Source organism: Cydia fagiglandana, chromosome 1 (assembly GCF_963556715.1).
Source record: "Cydia fagiglandana chromosome 1, ilCydFagi1.1, whole genome shotgun sequence".
Taxonomy (NCBI): domain Eukaryota; kingdom Metazoa; phylum Arthropoda; class Insecta; order Lepidoptera; family Tortricidae; genus Cydia; species Cydia fagiglandana.
Genome location: NC_085932.1, coordinates 20,879,903 through 20,901,504, shown reverse-complemented (window position 1 = coordinate 20,901,504; position 21,602 = coordinate 20,879,903). Strand labels below are relative to the sequence as shown.

At 41.2% G+C, this 21,602-nt stretch overlaps 2 protein-coding genes across 2 annotated transcripts in view; both read right to left on the bottom strand.

Moving 5' to 3' along the window:
• LOC134665188 (protein unc-79 homolog) overlaps positions 1-16,406 on the bottom strand; it is an 83,210-nt gene extending 66,804 nt beyond the window's left edge. The window contains exon 1 of the mRNA XM_063522095.1: positions 16,162-16,406. Coding sequence (XP_063378165.1) covers positions 16,162-16,216 — 55 coding nt within the window. The 5' untranslated portion in view covers positions 16,217-16,406. The remainder of the gene's footprint in view (positions 1-16,161) is intronic.
• A 590-nt stretch (positions 16,407-16,996) lies between these two features.
• On the bottom strand, positions 16,997-20,381 carry LOC134666337 (transient receptor potential channel pyrexia). The gene has a single exon (XM_063523488.1). It carries the CDS (start codon positions 20,326-20,328, stop codon positions 17,401-17,403), a length of 2,928 nt encoding a protein of 975 aa, XP_063379558.1. The 5' UTR covers positions 20,329-20,381; the 3' UTR covers positions 16,997-17,400.
• Positions 20,382-21,602: the final 1,221 nt, after the last annotated feature.

Here is a 21,602-nt window from a genome sequence, read left to right as displayed (position 1 = left end):
GTGAGTCGTGTTAATACAAGATCACGATAATATCCTATATCGAATATAACCACAACAAATGGATACATCAGAATCAGCTACCATTACCCACTCTAGGTATACGTTTGTGTTATAATCTACGGGTTTTAACTAGCAATATCCTATTACTACGAGTCTTAACTACATACACAGGTGTATAGATTGACAAACCAAATCGGGAATAGAAGAAGAACTAAACGAAACACGTAGTATGTACTAGTTTTTATTCAGTAAGGTATAGATAAGTGTGTGTTAACATGATGCATGATCTGCCAAGCCGGGCAGATTGCATACATTTGTTAGTTACTTTCTAGCAATGAGATATTCTTTTGGCATAATTAGTTAAACATGTTAACATTGAGATATATTTGGTTACGAATTACACATACCTTATACATATCATACCTTAGTATTATACCAAATAATTTACAAAATTTTTGTTATAGGTACTTAAATATCCAATTTGTAATTCAAAAACTTCAATATGTATTTGCCGTATTTTCTATTGACAAATTAGTCCAATTATTTTTATTTTTAATTGGTTCAGACTATAAATTCATTTGTACAGTAAATACTGAATTAGTTATTTATAGTCACAACCCGTGGATTGACAACTCACTGAGCAGTAGCTCCACATACATTTAGCCTTAACAGCCATTAGGAAAGAATTTGCAATATTACGTGTAAATACGGTAAACTACTGAAGAAGTTATAATATACTGGTAACTTGACAAGACTGAGTCACATACATGCCTATAGCACAAACATATACTTAGCGTGGGTAATGGTAGCAGATTCTGATGTATCAATTTGTTGTGGTTATGATATTATCGTAATCTTGTATTAACACGACTCACAGTACACTCAAGAGCGCGAAAAAGCGACAGCTAGATATCTAATGACACAACTTCCAGTGATTCTGGTGCGTTTCGCCAACACCACGCCAATCACCGTGAACTATCGTCCAGGTCGTATCAAAACAAGATCAAAACCAGAACTAATTCTTAAATAAGAATCGGTATCGTGGACTACAATCAATGGCCACGACCAAAAAGTGCAGCCTAAAAACAAGCCAAACTACAGTTTGTATCTTGATTTCATTACTGAATGAATGAAGTGCTTAAGAGGGGAGTGCATTTTAAAAATGGCTGATCTCTAACATCGCTCTGCTGGTATCGGAGAAGGCCGGTAAAACCTCATCGTAGATGGCACTCTCGACGATGGTACTGCCTTTTGTACGGATTTTAACAATACATTAGTTGCCTTCCTCATTATAGCAATTTCATTTTTTTACGATAATTAGAGAAGTGTAGAACTTACTGACTCTTTCTTGCACTTAAATGAAAGGTAATTAAATTTGCTACAACTTTATTCATCGCAATATATCTCATAGCATGAGCGGTTGTGCCGATATTTGTCCTGAAATATAGGAAAAGCTAAAAATTTCATTCTAAGGAAAAAAATACCTTTTTTTTAAAGTTCCATATCTCATGAACTATTTAACATGCGGCGCTGTACATGGGCTTAAATTGTTCCAAATTTAATGTTTTTTTAACATTACATAGCAAGTTTTGACCAAAAATCCATAGTTTATTAATAAAAGTGCAAAAACTGAAAAATCACCGAAATGTTTGCAGTTTTTTGCAAATTACGCAGGGAGCACAACTTTTTTTTGCTTGCAAAATATAGTTTCACATTCCTCCAAGGACTCCAAACAATATACAAAAAAATATAGAACTACATCACGCATTGTTTTTTTAGGAGATTTTTTTGTAAGATTTGACTGGTCTAATATAACATGTTATATATTCGCGATTCATGTCAGCAGCCCTGTCGCCAGGCCCCCGCCCGCCGCGCCCGCCCCCGCCCCGCAGTAACAGTTATCTGTTTCCCTCGGGGGCAAAGTTGTTGTTCAATCGCTCGTGCTAATATTGATACCCGAGCAAGCGAAAGATTCCAAAATTGAACCGATAGCGTAGCGAGTGGTTAAAAAAATGGAATCTTGAGCGTTGCGAGGGTTTCAAAGCGCGAGGGTTAAACAAAATTTGCTCCCGAGTGAAACACAAAATGTTTCACCACACCGACCCGAAGCAAATATTAAATGTAAAATATCAAACAAAATCAAATCCAAATTAATGTTACCTATTAAATATTTATCATCCAAAATCATCATAAAAGTCAGTTCTACCGGCAAACATAAGAAAACAACTCAAAATTTGCATTTGATTACTTTGCCTCACATGTGAATAAAATGCAACTTTGCTATCAGTTTTTGAAGTGCTAAGTGAGCCTTTCCGAGTAGGTGTGGTGAAAAATATAATGTTCTAATGCTGAAACGTATCACTATCACTGTTTAGTTAGAACAACATGAACCTCATAGAACCCTCTTTCAAGTGCTATTGAAAGAGGCGGCTATACAGGGCCTGGGGCCTAGGGCGGCGAATAGTTATTTACGATACAAGTGCGGAAAAGAGGAAATTCGAACGAGTGGCGATAAATTAAAACACGACCGAAGGGAGTGTTTTAAATCCACACGATTTGCAAATTACCTATTCGCACGTGTATCGTACAACGTTTTACAGTACATGGCCCTTTAAGCTTTTGACATACGCACGAAAAGTGCTATTTTACGCACTAGTGCGGGAAAATAGGACCATAATTATATACTTTAAATGATATTTTTATTATTAATTTGTATAAATGAATGTCATTAGTCATTGCCTACATTAAATGTACTTAATCTATGCTTCCATAAATATATTTACTATCATTATCAATATATTACAAGACGTTGCACATATGTCGTTGTTTCACTTATATGCACACCAATATAGCCTAATATAACTGGAAAGCCTGGCAGGCTAATCTTTTAACACGTTGGCTGCCATGAACATTGAACATCACCGTTGGGATCACGTAATCTTCTCTGTGTGCCCATGAGCATCACCAGTGGAATCGAAAGCTCGTTACCTCTTTATTGACCTCAGTAATAAATGTATAGTCAGATGCTGGGATCACTAAATTTGTAAGGGGCGTGGGAGATACACTTTAGGTGAAGGATGGTGGGCAGCCAATGTGTTTAATACTTCGTTTATTTTTGGTAGGCTTAATTTTGCTGCCCTTTTTAGGGTACTTACCGTAGGGAACTACTACGTTAAAAAAAACCTATGCTAAAATAAAAGGTAAAAAAACCTATTTCTATCTAAAGAGTTTGTATAGGTGTAACTGGGTCACAGCTGAATTCTTATAATGCAAACCGAAGGGCTATATGCAAGAGTACTCGTATGGAATATCAAACACCTTACGACAAAGACCATAATAACTGTCTACCAAACTTGTGTCTTTAGAGAATACTCTTGTAGGGGGCCGAAACCTGGACGTCGTAAGCTAATCAGGAACGAAGACTTAATTAACACCTTCCACGTGCGCTGCCTTCGGAGTAGGTAGGTATGGTATACTAAACATAACATGGAAAGACAGGGTTACTGGTTACCAACGAAAGTGCGCTGGAGTTTGCTAAGCTTCCTAGTATCACCGCGCTTATAATCTGAGACCGCGCTACTCAAACAGAGACGTTTGCGGCGGCTAGGGCATGTTTAACGAATGGACAGTGCTATTAGGCAAGTGCAACGTAAGACGTCATTACTCCTCTTTAAAGACTGCGTAAAGCGTAATATGATTGCGTTTAACAATAAAGCACTGCAACTCATGGAAAGACCTAGCAACACACCGCGTTGAGTGGAAGAACACCTTTTAAGAGGTCGCGTAACCAATGTTAGGTCCTGGTTTTAAGACTTGGCCCGAAAACGAGCAATAAGACATATATGTGCGATGAGGGTCGCCTTAATGCGAACCAGGTATGTTGCGGATGCAGATTTTTTATGACATCCGCGGATGCGGATATTTAAAGCCTCACATCCGCGGATGCGGATGCGGATGTCAAGATTTGGTACTCAAAAAACGTCAAATGTTACATATTTAGTATTTTTTATTTAAAAAAAAACGAACCGTTTAGTATTTGAACAAGAATATAGGTGACGTTCCACGGCAAAAGGTACCTTATGGCGGCTGGCGCTTACGTCGCATGGCGCCGCAATAATATTGGAGCGGCGTTAATAATAGCGTAAGCGCCAACCGCCATAAGGTACCTTTACCTGTGGGACGTCACATAGGTGTGTTTTATTTAATAAACAATAACTTGGCCGGTTTTTCGGGATCTAGACGATTTCGTTATATATAATGACGAAATTACCTAAAGGCCCCAGTACACAGTGAAGGATGGGCCATGCCACACCCTGGCCATTGTGTACAGGGGGCTATGCTATGGTATGCAATGGCGGACGACTGCCGTCAGTTGTATCAGCCGTGGTGAGCAATCGGGGAGTTGTCGGTTTTTTGGCACACTTCAAAGGAATCGTGGCGTACCGTGGCCTGTGGTGCAGTTCACACAGTCGCCATTGTTTGTTTAGTTTCTTGAATTTTTGACCGCTTGATTCAATGTTAATAGCACAAAATGTCATCATTGTGGAGCAATGAAGAGACTTATCAGTTTATTATAGATTTATATGAATCAGAGCCTGCAATTTTTTTTTTTTTTTTTGACGCACCATTGTGTGAACACCTACGTGATATAGGCCTACTGTTGCGCATTGCAAAGCATGGCTTGGCATGGACCATCCTTGACCACTGTGTACTAGAGCCTTTACACTTACGCCAGCGGTGCCGTCTCTAATACCCTGTTACCTACTTGGTCGACATCCGCATCATGCGGATGCTCCGCATCGATTTTATGCGAATGCGGATGTTGAAAATAATGCGGATGTTCCGCGGATGCGGATGCGAATATTCGCAACATCCCTGGTGCGGACCCTCGTATTACTTGACAGAAATGTGGACGATTATGCCGTTCAAAAATTGTGTCATATATATATATAGCCACGAGCGGTCCTGTCGCTAGATCACAGATGCTGCTTAATTATTTTAATCATCTGTAAATATATAAAAGGCCTGATGATGATGCTTTACGCGGCCATTGCCAAGATGAGGGGGGCGAAGTGCACCTGCCGTGTTAATGCGTCGTTTAATTGTACATAAGCCCGAAGTACGGTAAAACCTAGGATTTACCGGAAAACCCCAAGTTTTACCGATGCTGATCGGTAAAAGCCCGAAATGTCAATCAATAATACCGGTAAATCAAAGAAAAATCCGGTAAATTGAGGGCCGCAAGAACCGTTACGGGTTTGTATTTGTAACGTCATAGAAGCGTCGGTTCCGCCAGCATCGTTGTTTAATCTCTCTCCTCACACAAAACTAGTGTCCGACCGAAGGTTGGAGTCTGTGCTCAACTACTTATCCTGAAGCCTGAAGCACGGCTTTGACTCCACATGAAAGTTCCCCTCACGGGGGCACTTCAGACTTTTAGGCCCAGGTGAAGATCGATACCCAGCCTTGCGATATTGTCAACAAAAAATTTGGGGCTCGCTGCGCTCGCGTTTTTGGCTGTTTTGGTTGACCCTGTATCTACATGTTAGCTTGACTGGTGAATGAATAGAGTTAGACCAAGAAAATTCTGCAATGATTTTGATAGCATTATAAGCAGTGCAGTGCAACTAGTGCAAATGTTATTTATACGTCATAATTTCATAGAAGTTTTGACGTTTAATAATAGTCCGGTGGCCGGCTGCATGAAACAAACCTCATCAAAAAATAGAATATACCTACCCTGTAGAGGTACCTGACATTTAGTAGCTTCCAACGCACTTGGTCGGCCTAGGCTTAACCTGGCAGATTTTGTACAAATGGCAAAAACGTTGGACAAAAATTCATCAAAAAAAACCTCATCGAAAAATAGAATGAAACTTTTATGGTAGGATACCTGACCTTGAGGACAGTAAAAAAAAAGTGGTCGGCCTCACCTTAGCCTGGCAGTTTTTGCAGTCCGACCAGATTTATTGGGTCACGTGAGAGCTACAATTTACCTCATCGAAAAATAGAATGAAACAAACGGATTATAATAGCTAAAATAAGCCTGTTGACGTATGTCTTGGTCGGCCTCACCTTAACCTGGCAGTTTTTGCAGTCCGACCAAATTTATTAAAAAATCATCAAAAAATTTTTATCGAAAAATCGTATGAAACTTGTATGGCACGATAGCTGCCTCAAAAGGACAGTAAAAAAAAAGTGGTCGGCCAAATCCTGTGTTGGCAGGTTCCTGTGTCCGACCAATTTTGTGGTACCACGTGAGAGCTACAATTTACCTCATCGAAAAATAGAATGAAACGAACGGATTATAATAGCTAAAATAAGCCTGTTAACGTATGTCTTGGTCGGCCTCACCTTAACCTGGCAGTTTTTGCAGTCCGACCAAAATTATAAAAAAATCATCAAAAATTTTTTATCGAAAAATCGTATGAAACTTGTATGGTACTATAGCTGCCTTTGAGGACAGTAAAAAAAAAGTGGTCGGCCAAATCCTGTGTTGGCAGGTTCCTGTGTCCGACCAATTTTGTGGTACCACGTGAGAGCTACAATTTACCTCATCGAAAAATAGAATGAAACAAACGGATTATAATAGCTAAAATAAACCTGTTGACGTATGGCTTGTTACGGATGGCTTTCACAAATTCAATGTGGCGGTGTGCGGCAGAATCCACTTGCATCAAATTTGATGCCACACATTGTGACTGGACATTAAGAGATGAAATGTATAAGATAAAATGGTTTGAAGGGCACATAACGCCTTTGCGAGTCGAAGAAATAACAAGATGATTATGATTAACAGTAATTATTAACAATAAAAGGGTTATTTCCACTAGTTCCCACCTTTTACCAGTGGTAACTACTGAGAAAAAAAAATCCTAGTAGTTACCACCAACTCGGTTTGGTGGTACCTACTGGGAATTTTTATTCCCAGTAGTTACCACTGGTAAAAGGTGGGAATTTTTTTTCTACTAACCGAGCTTCGAAGGAGAAATGCTACAGTTGATGGAAAAAAGGCTGATTTGATACAAAGATAATCACTTAATATATGTGAGGTTATCTTGTGTATTTTACCATTTATTAAAATTTTGGAAGGCTCACGTGCAGTTTTTCCTGTTATATTACAAGTGTTCGATTGAAAACTAAGCTTTGGTGTATACCTAGATCACCTGCATGTACAAGAAGGCGTTTCATATACGCCCGCCCATCAGATAGGTACACAAAGTCATGATGCGTATGGAATACAGCATGTGTAGCCAAGCCATTATGCCCTAAATTATGTACTACTTCGTTAAAACTTAGCTTACCTGTGTATTTACTCTTTCCAAAATATTTATCTTCCTTAAATTGCAGCCTACACAAACGGTCTTTGTCATTTGCCTTAGTTTTTGGTACTCAAAGCTTTTTCTCACCGATTTATGCATATCGGGTCCTTGGGAAAAAAGGGAGATCCTATAGGTATATTTCCACAATTTGTCGCACACTATTGCAGTATTGTGGAGAAAAAAAAACATACAACCGCATTGATAACCTCTTCCTTTGGGATTTGGAACTCGGTTAAAAAAGGAGAATGTTTACAATTTATTGGAAACAATGTATGTGATTTGACAGTGACAGCAACTCCACTATGGAGGCGCCACCGCGTGATAAAATGTCAGTTATGCCTCCTCATTCTATCTGTAGTGGAAAAGTAGGATATACGATTCAAAACTTGTCAAAAATCGATGAAAACCTTTTTATTTTTGACATCTGTGAGACATCATCTCAACGTAAGTGTTACTCTGAAACCACGTCGGTAGTTAGAAAACGTTATTTAGATATTAAGTAGATAGATTTATGAATAAAATTTGAACTGAATGTTTTCTTTTTTTTAAAGCCCTCTAAGACCTCCATGGACTCATTTACTTATGACTTTTTTCAGTTAGCATTATTAAGTTAAGTTCAAGCTGCGAAGAAACCATATTTTCAATAAAGAAATTATTATTCTTTATAAATGTGGTCGGACTGCAAAAACTGCCCGGCTAAGGTGAGGCCGACTAAGCCATAAGTCAACAGGCTTATTTTAGCTATTATAATCCGTTTGTTTCATTCTATTTTTCGATGAGGTAAATTGTAGCTCTTACGTGGTACCACAAAATTGGTCGGACACATTAACCTGCCAACACAGGATTTGGCCGACCACTTTTTTTTTTACTGTCCTAAAAGGCAGCTATCGTACTATACAAGTCTGCAGCGGATTTGATAGCCCACGCAGTGAAAGTGTTATTTTAAACGTCAAACTTCTATGAAATTATGACGTTTAAATGACACTTGCACTGCGTGGGCTATCAAATCCGCTGCAGACTTTTTTTGGTCCGACTCTATGAATTTTACACGCTTTGGAATGAAAATTGTCGAGTTACGAATTTTTTTCAAAAAAATGTATGGTGCAGAAACAAGAAATCATTATTAAGTACCTACTCAAGAACCGCAAAACAAACCGTAATATTCTCGCAGATGGTTATACTACGAATTATTTGTGATTTTTTGGCATATTACATATATCCGTCACGGGTGCAGCTTTTTAAAAAAAAACATTAATTGTTTCTATGGAAAAAGCACGAAAACCAAAGTCAACTGTTGTGAGATATTTTGATTTTTTGTACCGGCTAAATACATTTTGTTTGAAAAAAAATCATAACTAGTATTTTCGACTCAAATCGTCTGAAACTTACAACTTAGCATAAACATACTGGGGCAAGACCCATTTCAGTCAAAAAAAATCTTAATATATATTATGTTGACTTTGGTTTTTGTGCTTTTCCCATAGAAACAATTAATGATTTTAAAAAAAGCCGCACCCGTGACGGATATAATAATATGTAGTATGCCAAAAAATCACAAATAATTCGTAGTATAACCACCTGCGAAGATATTACGGTTTGTTTTGTTTCTTGACTAAGTAATAATGATTTTTTGTTCCTGCTCCATACATTTTTTTGAAGTGAAAACTTCTTTAGCGGCGCTGAGCACTTTTTGAGGTGGGGAAAAAATGATAAACTCGATACAGCGTAACACATAACGCGTAACGACGACGACGACGGCTGACGTCATGTGTCACGCACAATGTTATTCACCAAAGAACTTTAGTCATAACCAGGTCATAACGTATCATAATCAGGTGAATTATTTAAAACTGGAACTTTTATATTATTTAAGCAATAAAGCTCAATGTTCTAATCTTGTACGGGCTGAAATACGAGAATCTCAGTTACATTCTAACTTTATTCAAATATAATTCAATAAAGCTGCATCTTGATAAAATCGCTAATAAAAGTGAAAACTCAGAATACTTATCATGACCAAATATATTTAGATGCGAGGTCTGCAAGGTAACTTTACAATTTCTATTCGAATTTTAAACAATTAACGCTACAAATTTAAGCTCACTAGCCAGCAATTTCGGAACTAAAGTTTTTCAATAGTAAGGAGGATGGGTCAATTATACATAGGTAGTGCTGCAGACATTTTGGACTAGTCATTGAGTTTTCACTTCTGTCGGCACTCCAGGGGGCCGATTTTTGAAATTCGATCGTTCGATCGTTCGGAAATCGGTGGAAAACGGCGAAATGCTAATTTTTGAAATACTAGCGATAGAAATTGGGAATCGAGTGGTATTGACCACTCGTTTTCAATTCTATTAGTAGAATTTAAATGCCTAGTAGTAGAGATATTATTGAACGAAATTTAATACACGAAATCGAGTAGTCGAATTTAAAAAATCGGCCCCCAGGAGTGCACCCCGATTTTTTTTTTTATTCGTAACTCTCATTCCACAACTTTCATACCTAATCGTCTAAAATTCATAGGTTACTATAACAATGCCTAGCAAAACCGATTTCAATCAAGAAAACATAAAAATAACTTCGGTTTCTATGTCAATGACAGCCTAATTTCTGCCCACAGTGTGGCGTCAGTCCTCACAAATTGATATTCAACCGTCCGCACCTCATTTTATCGGTAATATCGGTCATTATCGGCGGTTGAATTCGGCGAACCAAGTTGGTGTTTGCATCCGCACCTCCTGATTCGATTGGGCAATTTAATCAGATTGGCGAAAAATTTACTAGTCAGGATCTGGTCAGGATACGCCTTTAGCCCCCATTCCCACGGGCGCTTTTACAACGCGCGTTAAAAAAGCGTTTGAATGACACCAATAGATACATGTGTATTTATTCACACGACAGCGGTGGCGCTAAATTGACCGTAGTTATGCAGAAAACGACCAACTCAATTTTTTTATCAATGCAGAAAGAGACCAAAGCTACTGAGTTAGGGTGTAAGTCACTTTGACAAATATAAAAAGTTGGTCACTTTCTACAGAACTACGGTCTTTTATCACGCGTTGTAAAGTTGCTAACACACTATCGCACCGCACCAAGGTCATTGTGGGACGCACCCATAAGTAAGAGGGAGAAAGAGATATCGCTTTCTCCCTTTTACTTATGGGTGCGTCCCACAATGACCTTGGTGCGGTGCGATAGTGTGTTAGCAACTTTAGATTTTCGACTTAAGCGCCCTCCAGACTATGCGCGTGAATCGCGGGCGAAGCGGCGAACGCGAGTGTGGAGTCTAGTTCGCTGATATGCGAAATCGACTCCAGACTCGCGTTCGCGGCTTCGCGCCGCGATTCGCGCACGAGTTTGGAGCGGGCTTTACCTAAGCCTTGGTCATTAAATCGAATTTAGAGTGCGGACAGATTCAAGCGCTTTTTAACGCGCGTTGAAAAAGCTCTCGTGCGAATGGGGGCTTAGAGTCCGTCGTTGCGACCGGCTGTAACGACCGATTTGTAAAAATGCATCGTTAAGCCCGCTCCACACTCGTGCGCGAATCGCGGCGCGAAGCCGAGTCTGGAGTCGATTTCGCATATCAGCGAACTAGACTCCACACTCGCGTTCGCGGCTTCGCCCGCGATTCACGCGCATAGTCTGGAGGGCGCTTTAAGCCGCCTCCAGACTATGTGCGTGAATCGCGGCGCGACGCCGCGGAGCGATCATATCGCGAAGTTGATGTATGACTCCACACTCGCACACTTCACGGCGATTTCGCAGTTTGGTTTGCGGCAAGATGGCGGAAAAGCATCAGCTGATCGAGTTTAACTGTTAGTTATCTATGGCATCATACGTGATTTAGCTGTTTTTCTATTTTGATTTCTTGTGAAACCGTAAAATATAGCTGCTTAATGTAATATAATATAATCATAATATAATTAATGTTTATCTGGCCACAGAAAAGCCAAAATAGTGTGTAATGTGGAGTCTTGCAAGTTCGCGCTTCGCGTCTCCTTTGACGCGGGCCGAAATACCGACAAAAAACGGAGAACAAGGCGCGAAGACGTGAACAATCTGCGAAATCGACGCCACACTTGCGTTCGCGGCTTCGCCCGCGATTCACGCGCATAGTCTGGAGGAGGCTTTACATTAGGTCCGTGTTCTATGTATAAGCCCCTTTAGCAATCACCGCTACCTGATTGGCTACTAGGCTAATCAAATTCAAATTTTTCAGTTATGACATTTATAATGGGACCAACTTCGTAATCACTTAAGCTTTTTTGGCCGTTTCATACATTTTGATCGAGTGGATGTCGACGTTTTCTATGGGAAGGCCAATATTTTTTTTGGGATTTCGGGGTTGGTCCGATAGAAAAAGTTGTTCAGTATGACCCAGTATGACGGGCGTAAGCCATTAATGCTATGTTGGGGGCTGCAATAGTGTCCTGGCTGCTCCTTCGTCGGATGCTATTGCAGCTTGTACGAAAGGCTTTAGTATATAGAATAAGTTAGTTGTAAGAATGTATAAATTTGTAGTTTTTTATGGAGCGACATGTTCACCTCAGTGACAAGCTCTAAAAATAAATAGAAAAAAAAAGTATGACGGGCGGCTATACTAATCTGTAGACACATATTATTAATCTGTGAGCTAGTTCAGCTAATATTTCACGTGCATCTGTTATTTGTGCACGCTTTTTGGAAATAATTATATCTCTAGCGTCAACAATCGGAATCTTTTTTTTGAGTTGAGGGATTGCGATGTTGAGGCTTGATTTTTGATCTGAAAGAAATTCAATCAAGATTAATTTTATCATGAGCAATCCAAGCTATAGTCCGTTTTTTTTAGCATTAGAAAGAACTTCGCAGAAGTAAGCTTCTGGTTCCAAATCCGGCACATTCAGCGGTAATAATTTGAAGTAAATTATATGTATTGACCATGCTACATTAGATAATTCAATAATTATTAACAATTAAAGAGCCCGATAAAGACTGCACGCTTGCTTCTGTGGAGTTCTTTCTAATGCTAAAAAAAACGAACTATATTCAATAGCAATACACAACAGTAGAGTCTGGCTAGCCAAAAATTGTTGACAGATATTTCGTTGTTGTATCACCAATTGTCTATGATTTGAAAAAAAGCTAAAAGTCAGTTGTCGATTTATGTCATTCATTCAAATTGTTTGCGGTTTTTATGGGGTTTATTTTAAATAATATTAATAATTTCTATGCTGAGTGAGGTTCACAAACTATTATTTAAGCTCGTAAATAATTACGACAATGTGCGAAGTCGACGTGTAGCGTTGTATAATGAAAAAGTGCAATGTTTACAACTTCTAACCAAATGTAAACAAAATACGAGGTTGGTGCTCTATAAATATTTTGATACTTTAAGTACTAGTTCTAACATTTGCCGATTACTTTGATTAAGTACGTGAATTTATTAATGCCTGAATCTCATAAATAGGACAAGTGTATAAAGAAACGGATAAATTAAAAGTTCTGAAAAATATCTATAAAATCTAAATATTGGAACGTAAACATGTGTGTTTGTCGTTGACTGTACTTTAAATAGTGGTAGAAATTATGTGAGCTGACTTTGAGTGCACTTAAACGTTTATTTAGCTTATTTCCTTAGGTACCTTATTTGTGCACAGAATATCAAAGATATTGTCTAGTATCAAAACTATAATTCCTACTACACAAAGTGTGACCAGCCCAAGATTTTTTGAATTTCCCGCCAATAATTTAGGTAAAATTTCAGTAGCCAGACTCTATAAGCAAGTTACCTTTTATTTTAATTCCGTCGTATTTGTATGATATCCTTTAAACTCTTGTCAATTAAAGGCATATCCAGATTAGTCAATTTTTCGCCAATCTGATTCAATTGCCCGATCGAATCAGGAGGTGCGGACGCAAATACCAATTTGGCTCACCGAATTCAACCACCGATAATGACCGATAATGACCGATATTACCAATAAAATGAGGTGCGGACGCAAGAATACCAATTTGTGAGGTTAGTATTTTTTTTTTTTTATTATGAATGGGCTTACTCATGGCCACAGACTAGCCGAGGCGTAGACGTGGCCTACGATGGAGCGAGCTCGCCCAGAAGGTGCCTGTTCACTCTTGATTTTCGTTTTTTGTATTTTCGTTCTGGGGCATTTATTCAATTTCATCATCATCATCGTCATCTCAGCCATAAGACGTCCACTGCTGAACATAGGCCTCCCCCTTTTTTGGGGGGTGAATGCCATAATCGCCACGCTTGGCAGGCGGGTTGGCGATCGCAGTCGAGTACACCGAATTTGAGGGACGCTGCTGCCTGTCCACCGGTGGTCTTGGACGTGGTTTAAGGACATACCCGTTTATTCAATTAAGAGGGCTCTAATTAATATCACCATAAATCTAAAATTGGAGATTGACGCCAATTTCATTACTGATCAAATCGACCGATTCGATCAGTCCCGAAGGAATAAGGAAGTCTTCGTTAAATAATACAAAAAGAGAGTGTGTAACTCAGAAACTTAGGTCAGATCCAACGGTCTTCTACTTCTGTTAAAAACTATTAATAAGAATTCTCTGTAAAGGCTTCGTCACACAGGCGCGTTTTCCGGGCGGCGCGTGAGCGGGGCGCGCCGCGTAACTAAAGCCCCTCATTCACACTCCTACCTTGTCGTCCGCCTCGCAGGATTACGGTGTAAGATATAGCTCACACACCATCCTACTTTGTAGTCCGCCTCACAGGACTACGGAGCAAGAAATAGCTTACACACGGTACTAAGGGCCTACCGCGAACCACATTGGACGTGCTAGGCAGCACCCCTGCCCTGTCACACTTACGTACGAATTTACACGCGCGACGGAGGGGCAACACGTCGAACGTGGTTCGCGGTAGGCCCTCTGTTTTGCCGTCCATCACCAGTACTATGGCATCCTACTTGAGTTTGTAGGACGGCTCGTAGTCCGCAACCCCCATACACGATCCTACCCAACGAGGCGGATTACGAGGCGAACTACAGAACTACAAGGTAGTGTGAATGGGGGGCTTAACAGACTATCGCACCGCACCGTGACCTTGGAGTGTCGCACCCATAAGTGAGAGCGAGAAACGTATCTCTTTTCTTTGTTAGTAGAAAAAGGCGGCAAATTGGAAAAATGTAGGCGCGAAGGGATATCGTCCCATAGAAAATTTTAATTTCACGCCTTTTTTTACTGACAAGATTTGCTTGACCACCTATAGCTACTTTACATATAAAACGCTCACGCCCCGCTCGCGCGCCACCCGTAAAACGCGCCTGTGTGACGAAGACTTAATTATAGTTCGTCAAACATATGTATCTCTGGTCAAACCAATTTGACAGTCAGTAAGCCCCCATTCGCACGACAGCTTTTTCAACGCGCGTTAAAAAAGCGCTTGAATCTGGTCGCACTCTAAATTCGACTTAACGACCAAAGCTTAAAGTCTAAAATCCAACAACACTGAATAAAAGCGTCACCGTTGTCGTGTGAATACATAAATGGTTATCCATTTGTGTCATTCAAACGCTTTTTTTAACGCGCGTTGAAAAAGCTGTCGTGCGTACGGGGCCTAAGAACCAGGAAAACTATACTCATTTAAAGTAGCTAACACACTATCGCACCGCACCGCGACCCTGGTGCGTCGCACTCATGAATGAGAGCGAGAAACAGATATCTTTTTCTCGCCCTCACTTACCGGTGCGAAGGGTCGCGGTGCGTGCAAATTGCAGGCACCTTTCTCTGTCATTCTATTCTAATTATAGCTGGTTTTGCAAATCTTATCAATAAAAAAAGGCGCGAAATTCAAATTTTCTATGGGAAGAGATCCCTACGCGCCTAAATTTTTCAAATTTGCCGCCTTTTTCTACTGACCAGATCTGCTTGACCAAGTATACATTTCATGGATCGAACAATTGTTTCCGTCTGGAAAGCCCCCTCCACACTCGTGCGCGAATTGCGGCGCGAAGCCGCGAACGCAAGTGTGGCGTCGATGTTCGCAGACAGCGAAATCGACTACACACTCGCGTTCGCGGCTTCGCCCGCGATTCACGCGCATAGTCTGGAGCGGGCTGAAGAAAAATATATCTCTTTCTCGCTCTTACTTATGGGCGCGACGCACCAAGATCGCGGTGCGGTGCGATAATATGTTAGCTACTTAACCTTACCATTATCTGCTTATTTTTTGCGCATGGCAACATTACTGAATCGTAAACTTAAAAATCGTCGCCCCATCCCTAGAATATCACTCTATGTGTCAAATATTTATAGTCTGTGGTGTGGAGCGAAAAGTGGACGCCAATTATTGGGCTGTACATTCTTGGGTTGAGCAATCCCGGGTCGAACATTATCGGTACGGGCCAATAATATGCGACCAATATTCGGCGTCCACTAAATGGATTCGTATTATTGGGTCGTGTATTATTGGGTTGAGCGTTATCAGGGTGTACAAGCTCGGTCCGTGCCAATAATACGAAGCCACTCTTTGAACAGGGCAGTAGTGTACAACCCAATAATACGCATCCAAAAAAGTGGACGCCTATTATTGGGCTGTACATTATTTGGTCGTGTATTAACCGGACTCAACCTTACAGCCTAAACACTAAGCTGGTGTGGACACCCTGCTACTAACGGATCGTGCCGGGGTCGTGCTAATCCAACGAAAGCCCCAGCTCACCTTTCGTCCCCGTCGGCTCCGGCCACACTTCACCCACCGTCTGCATTATACACAAAAAGCTTTCTACCTCCTCAAATCTCTGAAAAATAAACGCGACAATGCATGCAAGCTTTATTAGAATGAAAACTTTTTAAACGGCTCGTCTGTTGTAATACTCACAAGCCGCAGCCCGCGTCCCCATATTTATAAGTTGTATCTTGAAACTGCCCTGCATTGAAATGCCGGACGTGCTCAGTTATCATGAGTTTGGGACGCAGAATCAATAACACAGATAACACTACTACAGGTGCAGTTTCCAGCACTCTGGGCGAAAGAGATAAGACCTGAATCTAGATTTTCCTTTCTTTTCAGGCTATTGATCGATTGAACAGTTTGTTTTTGTTTCGCTTTCGGCGCGCAACGCGCACTCGCGCAGTTGTGCCAAATGTCCTCTGTCAATGTCATTGTCAGTAACAACGTCATGACGTTATCTGCGTTTAGTTTTTAAACTTCATATCACTTATACGTAGGTTGTTTTTGGTATTTTGTCGGGAATGTTTTTAGATAATTTTGTCGCATTGCGTATGTTGTTTGTTCTGTCTCTCGCGGGCGCACGCGTATAGCACATCTATAGAAAATATACCTTCTATTTACGGGATATCCCAATGAGTAAAGTAAGTATACCTATAGTATTTTTATAGATGGCGCCAGCAGTAGCTCGACTCCAAAGTCTCCTTACTACTCACTGCGATTACCTACTATTAAAAGATCAATGCCGATATAGGTAAAGGCCCCTGTACAACAATGGGCCAGCGCCAGCCACCCAAGGGACGCAGCCATGTGGTAAAATGAGATAGCAATATTACTTGCTCCCTCTAACGCATTATATTATGTCATGATTGTTTCCTTGTTAAGCGTTGGCATTAAACCTTTTTCTACTGGATGCCAAATTACGGGTATTGACACTGGCACTACACACTACAATGACAGGGCGGCAAACGAATAAAAAATAATATAGAATGTGAAAAACTTTATTGTCATGATTGTCACAATTTTATTATGGTGCACTACCTACAATCACAGTGTTCGTTACAATCGACATCAAGAACATCAAAACAGTGTAAATAATATGTCGTATTTAAGACTCAATTTAATAAATCACAGTAATTTATGCACACAAGTCATATGTTAAGATAGAATAGTAGCAACTTGAATTAGGTACTTCTTCGGTACAATGCATTTGATGCCGATTGCATCGTATTTACTTAAAAGTCTTAAAACTAGCCTTAAAACGAAAATATCACCTCTAAGTATTAAGTCCAAGCCCGTCTAACGAGAGTAACATAACAATACAACAATGCGATAGTTTATTGACTTGTGTACGATGGCATTGAAACTAAACGGTGCGCCATTATATCATCAACGAGAGTCAATCGTAACAGCAAGCGCTTGCTGGATGACCAGTTGCTGGGCACTGATCAATTTCTTCAGCTCACGAACTTCCTGCGTCAGCTGGCGAACATTCTCGGAAGTTTCATCAAGCCTCACTTGCAGACTTCCCAAACCGGAATATCCTGACGAATACCCGTATTCTCGGTAACTAGAATCATTGTTATTCTCATACTTTTTGAAACACGAATATGCTCCAGTAGTAGATCCATTTGAAGATATCGTATGCCCATACTGTTTTCTCATTTTTGCTATGTCGTATGCCGCCATCATGATATCCCTCGGCAGCCTTTTCTCGCTAGGATTTAACGGCTTAACACTTAGCACAACTCTATAAGCCTGTGGCGATACGAGAGCCGACGAGTGGAGTATTTTTAACAGACATTTAGGCAGATAACCGTTAAACAAGGCCAATTCCATGTAGGATATTAGTTTTGTTTGTCGGACGAGCTTCGAGAGACCCGCTGTCTTCCTTAAACCTTGAATATCGTGTACCGCTATACCTACTAGTAGGTTCATGAGTACGACGGTGACGAACAGAAGAAATAACACATATGTTATTTGCGCCGAGAATTCTAAAAACAGGGGAGGGTCATTCCCGTCCGGCTCGTTTAGCAATAAATCTAAGTTAAGCTCTCCAATCATCATCGTCAAAACGGTAATAAAACCCATAAATGGGTTAGCGAAAGAAGATGAGTCTGGGAAAATGACACAAAAGCTTATGGTAAATCCGACCAAAATGCATGAGTATGCCATTAGTAATTTTGCAAATTCTTTTTGAACTTTTTGGTACATTGCCACATAAGTACCAAACACTGGTAGCTGCCCGATCATCATCATCAAGTTTGTCCATCCGGCGAGCACCGCAAAGGCACCGATGTGGTTTTGCCATGTGTACGTTATGTTTGTATAGATGTACGATATGAGAAAAACACTTATGATCACAAACCACTCTATTATATTCTCCGACTGCATGAGATATTGCCTGACGGTGGAGTAACCGGCTATACCATACACTTTTCTAAAAATCTCAAAAATCGTAATCCCAGCCAACACCCACCATTGCATTTCAATTACGAAGGGATTTTTCCTTAAAAGATCTCCGAGAATAGATTGCTTCTGACACAATTCCTGCTCTTGTATAGTTTCTTCCATATCTTTACTACCATTGTAGCAATTATGCGCAAGCGCTGTCAGGACGTACAATGTTAGACATAGAACGAATATGAAACTGAGAAATAGTCTTGCTATATAGTATTTGCGTATCTTTTCCCACTTGATATATAGGAAAGCTGAACATAACGGATGTAATAATACTTCCTTCTGTCCTTCATCTACAAACGTATTAAGATAACTGATCTCGCGTGGGTAGCAATGTTGTAAAATGCTACGGAAATCAAGTTCAAGCTCAACTTCTCTATTGGTAGTCTGAGAATGATGTAGAGTGATAGCGCAATCAAGTTTCCGCGTGATCATAGCTAGTGACGCTGGGGTCTTGCGGGCTATTACATTGAGAGCAGAGTTTCCTTTTTTAGACCTCGTAGTGACGTCAGCGCCGTGATATATGAGCGTCTCGACGCAAGCCGAGAGACCGTCGAGTGCTGCGAGGTGCAGCGGCGTAAAGCCATACTCGTCTTTCTTGTTAACGTTTGCACCCCAACTAATTAAAGTTTCAATGATATCACAAGCCGAATCACATTTTCCGATAGCGGCATGAAGCGGTGTCCGGTTATCGAAATCATTAGCATTTGGATCAGCTTTCCCTTGTCTCAACAGTGATTCAACACATTCCAAACTAGCTGCACGCGCCGCTAGGTGCAAAGCCGTAAAGCCTCTGTGATTCTTCAAGCTAGCATCGGCTCCTTTAGAGAGTAAAAGATCAACGCATTCTACAAATCCGCCGTCAGCCGCTAGATGTAGAGCAGTTGATTCCCTATCTCCAACTCTCGTCCTAACTTTTGGATCTGCTCCGGGTGTATCCAGTAAGATTGCAAGGCATTGAAGCATTCCCAGATCAGCGGCAAGGTGAATGGCGTTAGTACCGCCAGGCTCAATAAGATTTACGTCAACGCCGTGTGAAATAAACAGTTTAAGACATTCCACGGAATTAGCTCGAACGGCACAATGAAGTAAACCACCTTCACAATTCACGTACTTGACCGCGGAATGGACTGAGGCACCTCGACTGATTAGTAAATTAGCCACTTGCACTGAATCTCCGAATGCCGCGCAGTGGAGTGGCGCAAAGCATCGTGGCATGTAATTAGGGTCCACACCACGGGAAAGCAAAAAGTTTGCACATTCTGTAGACCCGCTGAAGGCTGCTACATGCAACGGCGATAAACCGAGCGCGTCGCAATATATCGGATCCGCGCCCGCTTCTACAAGTATTGGTAAAAGTTGTGAGAGTTTCAGGAACGCTGCCCAAAACAGGCATACATTCTTCTCTGCTTCGGTCGAAGAAGAAAATGTATCAATCGCTGTCTCCACGGTAATGACCCCCGATTCCAATTCGTCTAGCAGCCTTAATCGACCGCCGACGGCTCTCATTTGTTCATGTGCGCTCTGACGTATTGACTCCGCACAAATATGCGCAGTTAGGTCGAGCGGGGGCTCTTCAAAGCTGTCATACATATTAGGGGCGCTCTCTGCAGGTGGTGAGGAGCCATAGGAGACGTATTCCAAATGCCCCATGGATGGAAAGTCTCCTCTCTCGAGTGTTGCCTCGTCTTGAGGTTGATTTTGAAGGGGCGGCGAGCTGAGGACGCGTGATAGGCGAGGGCGGTCCATGTTGGGGCGCGGACTCCAGGTGCCAGCGCGGGCGTCATCGTCGTCGGGCCGGGGCGAGCGGCTACCGCGCAACCAGCGCGGCGGGAGCAGGCGGCGCGACGTGGGCATGCGGGCGACGCGGCGGTGCGGCGCTGAATGCCGGGCCCATTGTCCGCCAATTGCCGAGCCGGAGAATCGTGCGCACCTCTTTGCTAGTAAGGCTAGGAGCACACATAACATGCTAGCGTTGCTATGGCTATTTTTATGCCTTATTTGAGTTTTGTCAAATTGACTCATCTACAGTACCAATCAATCTACAGAACGACAACCTTAATACCTACGTTAGATATGGTATGGTGCGATATTTACTTTAAAAAAATTCTACTCATACCTCATACCTACAAAATATGTGTCAAGTACTCGTTACTCATTTATTTTATATGTGCTCGTCCCACTTCAACTTAGCCGCTTTCCGAGCTACGTCTATTATTTGAGTCTTATAGAGCGCAGCGTGGTGTTCCAGACTCGATCTCTTAATTTTACACCTTATACTGCGCTCCATAGCTCTCTGGGAAACCCCGAGTTTGGACTTCTGAAAGTGCATGAAAGACCAGGCCCGGGCACCGTAGGAGCTGTGAAAGCGCGCTCATGTCCATGAGCCTACGTTTGAGTGACAGCGGTAGGTCTCTTTCATCAGGGTTTCCAGGCGTTTTCGGTGCTTCTTTGGATCCAAGCAAAGGAAATTTAAAAGAACTGCCATTAGGGTTCATTATTCGACGCGAGAGGTATAGTGGAGCGATACCACGCTATAAAATATGTGACAAGTGTGTAGCGGGGCACAATCTTCCATGAAATTAACAATGCACCACTTGATTCTTGCTATTTACCAACATTTTAGTGATGATATCATTGTCTCATGCTAGTATGAACTGCGACCATAGTCCGACCGGCCTATTGTAGGTATTTACAATGCATTGTATTGCAATCAATCAAACAGTGTATCAATTAAAACAGTGTTATTTACTTTTTTTTTGATGACCCAGGGCGAATCCTTTATGGATCCCACTGGCCCGAGAGAAGCTCAGTGGGTATGTCCGACTTCCACGGACTAAACCCCCTGGGGTGTTCCGCCGCGCGCTTTGTCGGCGGGGTTTAGGGAACTCGATTGTAGACCTCCGATACCCCGTCGGCGTACCCCAACATACCTTACCTTAACCTCTTATCAAGTAAAGATTTCATATTTTTGCCTAAGGTATCTACTATATATATTTACTAACACATCATATATATATTTGTAATTTCTATAGGACCTCTACCTAGAGTCGTGTATAGATGTTGGTCAGCACCGTTCGTATGTGTGTATTTCAAATGTAGGTAGGTACCTACTTAATTATTTCATTTGT